At 41.4% G+C, this 12,126-nt stretch overlaps 1 protein-coding gene across 1 annotated transcript; it reads right to left on the reverse strand.

Moving 5' to 3' along the window:
• Positions 1–1,861: 1,861 nt before the first annotated feature.
• On the reverse strand, positions 1,862–11,770 carry LOC139921243 (uncharacterized). The gene is made up of 6 exons (XM_078288861.1): positions 11,378–11,770; positions 9,806–9,915; positions 8,630–8,762; positions 5,054–5,320; positions 3,591–4,197; positions 1,862–2,887 (listed from the first exon to the last, which is right to left on the reverse strand). Exons 1-6 carry the CDS (start codon positions 11,723–11,725, stop codon positions 2,466–2,468), a joined length of 1,887 nt encoding a protein of 628 aa, XP_078144987.1. The 5' UTR covers positions 11,726–11,770; the 3' UTR covers positions 1,862–2,465.
• Between the last annotated feature and the right edge of the window lie 356 nt (positions 11,771–12,126).

The raw sequence follows: 12,126 nt of genomic DNA on the forward strand, positions 1-12,126 counted from the left end.
TGAAAAACGTGCAAAAATGCGGAAAATCAAATAAGTCATCAATATTTTCTTTCAGTTTACTTTGATTTCACAGTACTGTATTTACTGTATTGTATTGTTACTGTAAGGGTCTTGACCAAAGTGATCATGCCTATTTCAGGGCCAAACACGTCTAGCCTGGGCTTACTCATTCATTTCTAATTGCTTATTGGACCGCTGGCTTGCAGTTCTAGAAGCAGATTACTTGACACCTCCAGATAACTGTAGGAAAGCTTTTTTCTTGATGTTTTGAGTGATTTGTCAAATTCAGCATGAACATTAGTTAAGCAGTCACACCTGATAATTAATTGTTATACAGCAGTTATTACATAATTATATTTAATATTGTATTTCATAATAGTATATCCTGTAGTCTATTTGCGTTATCTGGGTTATCTTTGCTTCTGATGTTCAGAGCCAGGCTTGAGTTACACTTCTTTTTAGTAGAGTTAAAATGATAGTCTACCAATGGTTTGATATGTTTTAGTAACTTAATATAAGGTATGTTTTAGAAAAAAAAAATCATGTTTATTCATGTCATTTTATATTAGTTGAATAAAGTCACTAAACTATTATTTGGGTGTGGTCTTTAATCTCAGTTTTAAAATGAAGGGACTCGACAGAAGATGTAGCACAGCATGTGGTTTAATATAACTGACGGTTCAGCAGCAGTAGGGTGGAAAATCAAACATTTGCAAATGAGTAATGTTATGAATAATGTTATGCCAGTAGACATTTGTAAGAGCAGACTGACCTAGAACCACTGGTGATCATCACTACTAGTACATATATCTACCCTAAAATACAAAGATCTTCATAAACTGACAGAGGTGGGTCATCAGGAAATTTTGTCACAACTGTAATAGGCTAATTCTCGCTTCCATCTTCCAAAAATGTCACGAGTGGGAGAATTTCAAAACTGGATTTTTGCCTGCATGTGATTGGTTCTCATGCCATGACCACCGTGCTTTTGCATAATAGGATCGTCACACCGCTGGCCTGGTTCGCATCGCTACCTATCCCATAATGCCATGTGCACTTGGTTACTTGTTCGCACAAGAGTGGAGGTGAAACGCTTGCCTCGTGAAATCATATCTGGTGTGCAACTGGCATAAGACACACTTCTGATATAGATTTATTGGATGTGAATGGAAGAGCGGCTTTGTACACATTGACAGTATCCAGGGTGATTGTACGGGTTTAAATAAACATTCACAAAGTCCGTTTCATATTAATTTCTTATGGAGTAGGTCAAGGTTTTATCGCCTTAGTTCTCTGGATTCTGGCTTGTGGAGAAAGATAACGCTCACAAAGTTCGCGATTGAACTGTCTAATATAGGAGGAGAGGAATCTGTTTTAGGGTAGATTTTTGCTTTGAGAGGCAAACAAGTCTCAGATGAATGCCTCTCTTTTTATACATACAACCCATTAATTTCATTCCCTGAGCCTAGGAGTCAAAAGAGTGAAAGCAGCATTACTGACATGTAGAATTCACATTGTAAGGCATTATACGCACAGAAGCACAAGCACAGTCGTGCACAGAAAGACTCTGCACAAAGAAAACATACCGTAGTAACACATTATTACCTGAGAGACGGATTCAAGGCAAAGATTGATTATATAATTCTACATGACCCTGCACTGCAAGATCAATACATTCATGAGTGATCACTTTAGAAAGGATTTATGGTGTTACTGGTGATCATTTTCCAGTCCAGTTAATTCAACTTCATCTTTGGTCAAAATACACCGATACACCTTTCAGTTATGAGTTACACAATCATGACTGACATAATTCACCAGCATATTTTTTAAAACAGCCCCCCCCCCCCCCCGCCCCCGATCCTGGTTCAGTGTCTGTAGACTGTGCAATGCCTCCCAACAGCCACTAGAGGCAGATAGGCTAACCGAGAATGAATGAATGAATGAACGAATGAAGTGTGAGTGAGTTGTTAAAAATGAGAAGTTTCCCAGTGAGTTGCTCTTGTCACCATAAGACAGAAAATTAAAGGTTTTCAGGTCTCACAACAGAATAACCATCAGTTCAATTCCTCCATTGAAAAAAAAGAAGTAAAAAACTTGGTAAATAAAATAAAAAATCTTGATGACAACTGAAAAAATGTCTCCATCTATGTTCAGATGGAAGGAATACAACAGTGGGAAACAACACAAACTGCTCATATCATTATGTAACGGACAATTCTATTGGGTAAAGAAATGCAGTACAATGCAATTGTAATTTTAACCAATTTTAACTAAGAACACTGTAATTCCCAATGCCTAATTGTCGTAGATAGTAAAATGGCGATGTTCTCGGTTCTCTTAAAACGTGTTATCGGAAGTTCAACTTTTATAATCCAGTTCATTGGGTTCATCTTCATTTATCCCTCGATTCATGACCACGCTGTCGATTCAAAATCTTGCAAACTGCATCCTGAACCAGCATGTTATTTCTTGTGGCGCTCCACTATAACGTAGCTCTGTGCCAAGTGCTCATCCTCTCCTCCTCTTTCTGCCCTCTCCCCGTCTTTTTCGCTTCTCCTCTCGGCTTCCCGTCTCTCCGTGCCGGCTCCTCCCGCACAGCTCTGACAGTCCGGTATGTTGCAGTCGGTCAGCGGCGACGGGTGACACAGTATGGGCTGCTTCTGCTCTTCTTCCTCCTTTGGCTCCCTCTCTTTTTTCCTCCTCTTCTCTTTATTCTTGCTCTCCTCGCATCTTGTTTTTTCCTCTTCTTTTCTCCTCCTGTCCTCTCGTGCCTCCTGCACATGGAGCTGGCCCATCCTCTCCGCTAGCTCTTTGAGCTCCTGCTCTTCTTCCATGCAGCTCAGAGAGGGAGGCTCCACTTTGGCCAGTGCGATGTTTTGCAGGCCTGTGACAATGAAGATGGTTTCACATTTAGATTGCGGCGCAGCATGCAACCAAAGTTTTTGCGCTATATTACACAAATACTGTATGTCAACACATGAAAACAACACACAATGCATCTCTACTAGAAAGAAAAACTTCCCACCCATTGGAATTTCAAGACAAAAATGGATAGAGTTATGCTTTAACCCACTTTCATGAAGTCATAGTATGGCCACCTCTACGAACCAGTAATCCCTTAAAATAACCTTACATTTACATTAATTCACCCCTTAATTCATGCAAAATCCCCTTAAATTAATTAAGGGAGTTATTAATGGAGGAGACCCCATCAAAATCCCCCTTAAACACCCCTTAATTTGTGACTCCTTACTTTCTAATTTAATGTAAAATTCAGGGAGTCAGGAACTTCCCATTAATAAGTCATTAATAACCCTGTAAACCATGCATAAACGGCATGAAAAAACCCTTAATTTCTAGTGTCTCCACAAATCAACCCATGAATAAATCCCTTTTTAAAGCTTTGTCATTTTTAATGGATAATTAATGTTTATGTAATGAGAAGTTAAGGACATTTCAGGGATAAAATGAAGGGGTTTGGTTTCATAGTGCACTGCGCTCAGACTGTTAGGTGTGGTATCCAATTATTAGATCATATTAGTTGAAAATATGGGGTCCAACTGCTTGAGGGAGAGTCCTCATTTTACCTGCTGCAGCCTGGCGGTCTGTCCGGGCAGGAGGCTCCGCCGTGGGCTGAGGCTCTCCAGGCTTCGGGGTCTGGTCCGGTCTGGTTCCGGCTCTCAGGGTGATGTGCATGGAGATCGCCTGAGGGCCACTGAGATCGTCATCAGCTCTGCTTCCGTCACTGCTACTGCTGCTGCTGTGAGTGCTGCTTCCTCGGGTAGTAGTGCCACTAATACTTTTACTGTCACTACACACACTACTGCTGCTACTGTTACTACTGCTGCTGCTTCTACCTTCACCACCAAATATGTCACCAGCTTTGCTGCGATCACTTTTACTACCAACAGCTGCAGTGGCAGCTTTGGTACTTTTGCTATAATCACTGTTCGCTAGGCTACCAGCTTTGCTGTCAGTAGCATCATTATTAGTGGTGACACTATGAGCAGAGATACTGTTTCTGCTGCTACTTGCTCTTTGTGTTTTGTCCTGTAGCAGAGGGCGCCCCCTGATGGCCAGGTCAGGGTAGTTCGTCTGCATTTCCAAGATGGATGTGTCCTCGGTGAGGATGTGGCAACGCCGAGGCTTGGGCTGGGGTTTGACTGCAGGCCTGGCCTCCAAGGACAGAGGTACCTGTAAAAATAGAAAAGAACCATAGTTTCTGTACTGAGATACTTTTTCACTGAAGCATCTCATATGGGATCACAATATAAACATCTCTCTGAAGTTTGCTCTGTGATTGCTTCCTCTGGATATCAAAACGACAGGATGAAAGATCGGGACTGTATTCAGCCGTTTATTTACTGAATCAAATTAACAATAGCATCATTTTAAAAAATCTGTTAAGGTTTTTCAGTTTTCTCTTAAGGATGAGTTTTTGACTACTTTGCGCTAGTGAGCAAATAATAATAAGATAAAACTCTAATTTGTTTCAGATCACATTTTGTGAGAGCTTTTAATTACTATTTGCTTTTTATTATTAACAGAACTGTATATCACAATAACTCATTTATTATTAATATATCATTTATTTCATCATGATATGATTGTATTGAAAGATGGTAAATGATAATATTGAATTACTGCTAACTAATGTTATGTCAGTTATATTTAGCAGCTAGCTAGTTAGCATAGGGGAAACATTAACAAGCCAGTTAGCATAGAACATTAGCAACTGTAACTGCAACTTTACATTTCAAATTTAGAAGATTTAGAAATTTAGAAGAAGATCATTTAACACACAGGTGTTTTGATAGATATAACTTCATGCTGTGCTGAAAATCAAACTTCAGGGTATTTGGAAAATTCTAAATATGTTAAAAGTAATGCTCTACAGTGTATGCCGCCATGTTGATGTGGTAAATTTATCTCAGAAACCTCGGGGTTGAGAAATCTTGTCCGAAGTTCCTACTTGGAATTCCGACTTGAGGGGCCGTTCCATTACAGTTTTCCTACTAGGAAGTCAGAAATGACACAATGCTGTACAGACCTGTGAGCTCTGATCCCACTGCTTCGCTCCCAACTCCTCCTTCTTCTTCTCCTCCTCCTCCTCTTTCCTCTCCTCTTCCTTCTTCTCCTCCTCCTTCACCCCGTGGTCAGCCAGACTTCTGGACAGCTCCCCTTCCTCTTTCCTCTCCTCCTCCTCCTTCCTCACCTCCTCCTCCTCCACCTCCACCTCTTGCCCTGCTGTCATTCTTGCGGCAGGTTCTTCCGCTTGGTGATGCCCCGCCCTCCTCTGGAGAATCTCCATCCACTCCTGCAGTGCAAGATTACAACAGTCACATGGAAGCCAGTTAAAATGAGACTGAATGGCTGTGACCCCGACTATGACCCTGTCCTATGACCTCCATTCATTCATTTTCTCTACCCATCCTTTTCAGAGCCACGGGGGTCATCTGGAGCCTATCCCAGCATGCAGTGGGTGGAAGGCAGGGAGACACCAGATAGACACCCTATAATGTCCAGTGCATATCCATAGGTCAGTCGGTCTATTAGTCTTCTAGGGGGGTCCCAGAGCCCTGGGCTGCGGTCGAATAGTCAAAAAAATACGTCCTAACTCCTATTCCTAACCACTTTTCCTTGACCTTGTTGGAAAACGTCATGAGGTCAAGGAAAGATGTGAAGGAGAATTCATAAGGACTTAGGAAAAGACAACCGCGGTGCTAAGAGAATCCGACTGCACTTACACTAGGCTACGTAATTATGCGACGGCGGATGTTAATGACGTGGGTCTGCCGTGTGAAACTACAATGTTCCGGAGATGGACTACTAAAAGCGCATCTTAGATACTTTGCCCCGTGCGTTCTTACCGTGTTGTTTCATGCAGGCTATATAAACGTGGACAACCCGGTGAAAAATATTGCTTCATCACCATGGTTGGAATTGAAATAAAAAAGGAATATAGGCTACCAGTCACAAAAGTGAAACGGGTTAGGGGTTGTCACATTGAGAATGGTTGCTCACGCTCAGCCTCCTGTCCACTCATATTTATCGACATGAATCCCAATTAGTATGATTGTATGAAAATTATTGTTAAATTCATGCAAGATAGGCATAACTTGTTAGGCCTACAAATCTACTACTGTACATATCATCATTCTTAAGTTTCAAACATGTTGAATTAAAAACATCATCTGGCTAAAAACGTCTCATATCCCTTTTTCTTGAAAGACAGACTTCTGTGTTATGGTTAATATGCTGATTATGATCTGATTACAAGCCTATGCATATAATAGCTTAAGAACCACCACACAACTCAGTAAACACCTTGAAATGTTGACTTGATTGTGCTTTGAAGTTGTTATGGCTGATACAGGCCTTTATTAAGGCAAGGGTTTCAGCATCTGTGGCTGAAGTAAAATTAATTAATGATATTCCTAAAGGCTGGCAATACAACAACGCTCAGAATGAAGAAATAATTAATGCAAACTGAGCATAGGTTATGCTACAATGTTAACTTCACTTTGATCATTTTACAATAGCAGCGTAACGTTCATAGTTCGCCTCTATGGGTTTAACATATTGTTGACAGTTCAAAACATATAAGCATATTAGCAAGTTATGGCATAAGATGGAACATGCTTAATAAGCAACGGTAACTTGCTTGATGATCTGCGTCCCTTGTCGGTCATGATCGTTTGTTTTTGTGAATGGCCGAATGGTGCGTCGTTGCTGCCGCAAAGAATTGTGGGACGGCATTATCTCCTTTCCTTTCGTAAAGGATGGTCCAGTGTATCCTATGCTAAAGGAGCTAAGTAAGGAAGCATTGAAGCACCTTTCCTTAGCATGTAGAGAATTCGAACAGCTCTTATCATGGCTGCCACTTAGGTACTTCCGGGTCATTTCACTCAGTTAGGAACCTTCCTAAGCAAAAAAGACTATTCGACCGCAGCCCTGGTAGTTGCCATCTAATCAGGGACTATTTCACACCTGGAATGCCAGGTGAATGCAATTACCTGCAATTAACTACCTAGTAGGATAGAAAACCAGCAGTGCTCTGGGTCCCGAGGACCAGGATTGAAAATCGCTGGAATAGGGGATTATCTCTGATCCTAGTGATTGTGGATTTCCATACGCAAGAGTCCGCAGGTTTTAATTCCAACCAAACACTGCAGCAGCTGATTTCACTGTTTAACACACCTTGGCTGCGGTCGAATAGTCAAAAAAATACATCCTAACTCCTATTCCTAACCACTTTTCCTTGACCTCGTTGGAAAACGTCATGAGGTCAAGGAAAGATGTGAAGGAGAATTCATAAGGACTTAGGAAAAGACAACCGCGGTGCTAAGAGAATCCGACTGCACTTACACTAGGCTACGTAATTATGCGACGGCGGATGTTAATGACGTGGTCTGCCGTGGTGAAACTACAATGTTCCGAATATGGACTACTAAAAGCGTATCTTAGATACTTCGCCCCATATAAGCCTATGCATATAATAGCTTAAGAACCACCACACAACTCAGTAAACACCCTGAAATGTTGACTTGATTGTGCTTTGAAGTTGTTATGGCTGATACAGGCCTTTATTAAGGCAAGGGTTTCAGCATCTGTGACTGAAGTAAAATTAATTAATGATATTGCTAAAGGCTGGCAATACAACAACGCTCAAAATGAAGAAATAACTAATGCAAACTGAGCATAGGTTACGCTACAACGTTAAATTCACTTTGATCATTTTACGACAGGAGCGTAAAGTTCATAGTTCGCCTCTATGGGTTTAACATATTGTTGACAGTTCAAAACATATAAGCATATCAGCAAGTTATGGCATAAGATGGAACATGCTTAATAAGCAACGGTAACTTGCATGATGATCTGCGTCCCTTGTCGGTCATGATCGTTTGTTTTCGTGAACGGCCGAATGGTGCGTCGTTGCTGCCGCAAAGAATTGTGGGACGGCATTATCTCCTTTCCTTTCGTAAAGGATGGTCCAGTGTATCCTATGCTAAAGGAGCTAAGTAAGGAAGCATTGAAGCACCTTTCCTTAGCATTTAGAGAATTCGAACAGCTCTTATCATGGCTGCCACTTAGGTACTTCCGGGTCATTTCACTCAGTTAGGAACCTTCCTAAGCAAAAAAGACTATTCGACCGCAGCCCTTCACTCAGAAAGGAGCAACTAATCAGTGAAATCAGCTGCTGTAGCGTTTGGCTCTCTATGGCACATGGTTGGAGGCACAGAACTTGAATGGATAGAACAGTCTTTCCGCTGATTCCTGTGGTATTTTGGCTAGTACACCAAAGAAAGGCGTCTATGGTTAGTTTCTATGGTGACAATGTCTGCCACACAGCGTCAGTGGGTTAGCTTTGTAATGTTACAAGACTAATAAAATGTGATGACTTACCACTGCTTGGTCCTCGCTGCAAAACCTCTCACCTCTGCGACTTGCCGTAAGTCAGTATATACGGAAGCTAGCCCAACGGTACCAAGGAGGTTTCATATTATGGAACGGTACACGTAAAAATGGCCGCCGCTCCAACCATCCAGGAGCGTTGATTTGAATGGGAAAGAACGTTCTATCCATTCAAATTCTGTGGTTGGAGGCCACTGATCTCTGGGATTACCTGTGGTCCTGGTTGATCCTCCAGGAGCTCCAGCAGGTGGCGACATTCCACCCTGGCCAGCAGCAGCTCAAAGCCCACCATCATGGCTTTGTCTGGGCTAGCATCCTCACTGAGTCTGTACTGGCTGATAGACCTAGAACAGAACAGAACAGAACAGGTTACATGAGGCTTACCCTGAGACCGAACTGGCCGATAAACTTGGACAAGAACTATACATAAATATAAAACAGAATAGATGTTTCTCAGCCAAGATCTTTTTAAGACAACTGGACAAATTTGTCTATTTGCGTATACCTCCTGGACACAAACACAGACTCCTTCATATGACAGATACAGTGGCTATAGGTTCAGCACTTTCTTGAGGCAGAAACAGTGGACACCCAGCAACTGGAGATGACAAATGAGGCTTTCTAATGCTTTGACAGCAAGTGAAGTAAATGTGGGGGAAGCTCGTATGACTGCATTACTATATCAGATGGTATCTGGCTAGTGGACTTAATAAACGGCACAAAAATCTGTGACATTTTCATATATATATGTACAGTGTATGTGTGTGTTTTGCTACTCTCCATCACTTACAACACAGTAGTGATTCAACCTATATCCAGTTCATGAAAGTTTTTACATTTGCTGTTCTGAACACCCGGTGTGTGGTAGGTCTTTCCCGGCAAAAATCCTCTGGAACACAGGAAGTGATGCGTTTTACCTTTCCGGTTTGTTTGGAATCAATAGAAGAAGAACTGGGTAGCAGCGATAGCCACCATGGCTGAACAGACAAAGAAAAGAGCGCCACCTACAGAAACTCAAACGGCGTCAACAGAAAATCCAACGAAAAAGACATCACAGTACCGCCCACAGTGTTTGATTGACAGGTGATCTGTGGGAAGTGAAGTGCAGAAACACCACAGCAATGAGCGCTGAGCACCAAAGATGGAGACAATTTAAAAAACAAAACTCCATTTTCTTGAACTGCTTTGCCCAGAAGACATTTGAGGACTCTTTGCTCATGCTCACATGACAGAGAGGTTTCAGTTCCTGGCTTCGTACATTGTGTAGAATGTAGAAAGTGCGGAAGGTTGAAGTGTGTTGTGGAACCCTGGAAATGCCCTACCTGTGAGAATGGACCATGTGGCTGAAGCTGTCTGTATTCTTATTCTTATTCCCCTTGTTTCCTACCTGTGTTGAGTGTCTGTATGGGGCAGGTAGCCGATAGAGGCCAGGACTGACTGGATGGTGGAAGCGGTTAAAACCGGCAGGAGATGGTAAACAAATGGACCTGTAAACGTCTGACAGAGACACAAAGAGAGATGGAGAAATCAATTTCACTGATATTTCAATAAATATGTCTTTTGCATGATCTTGGTGCCTTCAACTATGAGTTGGGAGTGAAAATGGAATAGCGATAGAGCTAAAACATCAGGATCTGGAAGTAAATTTCCTATTTCCCATGTTTTAATGGTGTAAGGTAGACTTACCTAAGATTGTAATACAACTATATACTGTATATTCCTGCAGATGCCATCAATCCAATTGCTACTTCATTGTTAAGAAATCATGTTATATTCCTGAGTTCCTTGAGAAATACTACACTACCCACAAGTTTTAGCGAGTTCCCACCAACTGGAGATGTTACTGTTACTGTAGAAATATAACAGTTACACAGAATATGTGTTTATTGTGCATTTAATATGAACTCATCTTTGTTAATGTCACTGTTCATGCTTAATTCATGTTAGTAAACACATTAGTTAACATTAACAAACATGTATAACAACATTAGTTAATGCGGTTGTTTGTGTGCAGTTAATATTAACTAATCTTTGTTAATGTTGTTATTCATGTTTAATTCACGTTAGTAAATGCATTAGTTAACATTAGTTAATGAGCACTTAGTGTAGTGTGTTACCTAATTTTCCCTTTTTTAAAAACTAACTGAAAACGTTTCACAACCCTGCAATCAAGCTCTGATAATGCATTTTAAAATGATGAAAATGCATGTTCGCCATAAGAGCCATCATAACAAATAGTTGTTTTTGAGGAATCGTGATTGTTTCTGAAATATTCTCCTTTACTCCTTTCTCTGAATGAGTAAATGTCTTATTATAGCTTCTTGTTAAAGCAGGTGTTTTCTCTTTCTACCACAGCTTCCTGCCAAGAAACAGAAACTGACATGGCTGATAAAACCATAAAGCCATTACAGGCTTTATGGTGTTTACAAAATGATTGCTGGCATGGGAAGTAAAACTGACTCTGGAAAACACGCATTTACAAGTTATTAACTATTTGAAGCCATCTGCCTGTCAAAATACTAACATTTACTCACTTCATGCTGTATATATTGCATTTTATGCTAATATGCTTGTATGCGTTATGGTACACAGGCTGTATATTATACTGTGTTGACTGGAATGATAGCAAAAGAAATCCATTATTGCATTCTGATGGCAATCTACAGGCAATTTGGCCACCAATTATGAATAATGGTATTTTGTCATTATATTTGTGTCCCATTTGTTAACATTAAGTTAACATTATCAATATTCTCACAAAATGTTTCCCGGCACGACCTTAAAGCAGAGAAAGGAGCTTTTTTGAACTTTGACCTAGAGCAGCAGACATCTTTCAAATTGCAGACATAAGGATTGGTAGTAATAAATGACCTGGCCACGAGGGAGGGAGAGAGAGAGGGGAGGCGAAGGAGGAAGTCAGGGAGAGAGAAAGAAAGAAAGATATCTCCCGATGTCCCACCTTCAGGGTCTTTATTTCCTTCTTCCAGGGTTGCAGGAACAGATTGACACAGAACGTTTCCAGGAGCTCGGTGGCTTTGATGAAAGCGGCCAGGTGTTTCCTCCAGTCTCTGGTCAGCCCCGCCGCCTCGCGCCCCTCCATCACCGCCTGGTAGAAGGGGAAAGTTGTAAACGTCTCCCTCGGCTCCGCTTCCCCCTGGAGGAACCGGGCTGCCTTTATCCCCAGCCGAGCATCGCCGCATGGCCGCGGTTCCGCGCTCCACATCTGACTATAATGACCGACATAATCCTCATAAAGTTCTTGACGGGATATGACCGCTTGTTTTCCTGCTCCGGTACCGTCCTTCATGACTTTCAGACCGACAAAACACTGACGCACAACTCGTCCGTCCTGTCAAACTACATGACGAGGAAGTGAGAGCAGAGGAGGCCCACGGTTCTCTCGGTGTAACGTTGATTTTCTCCACTAGATGTCGCTATGCACTACGAAACCAAACCCCTTAATTTTATCCCTGAAATGTCCTTAATTTCTCCATTACAGAAACATGAATTATCCATTAAAAATAACATAGCTTTAAAAAAGTAAGGTTAGTGTCATGGGTTTATAAGGGATTTATTCATGGGTTGATTCACAGAGACTAGAAATTAAATGATTTGGTTTACAGGGTTATTAAGTGGAAATTAATAGAAAAGTTCCTCTCTCATTAAATTAGAAAGTAAGGAGTCAAGATTAAGGGGGTGTTTAAGGAC

This window comes from Centroberyx gerrardi, chromosome 15, assembly GCF_048128805.1.
Source record: "Centroberyx gerrardi isolate f3 chromosome 15, fCenGer3.hap1.cur.20231027, whole genome shotgun sequence".
In the NCBI taxonomy this organism is placed as follows: Eukaryota; Metazoa; Chordata; class Actinopteri; order Beryciformes; family Berycidae; genus Centroberyx; species Centroberyx gerrardi.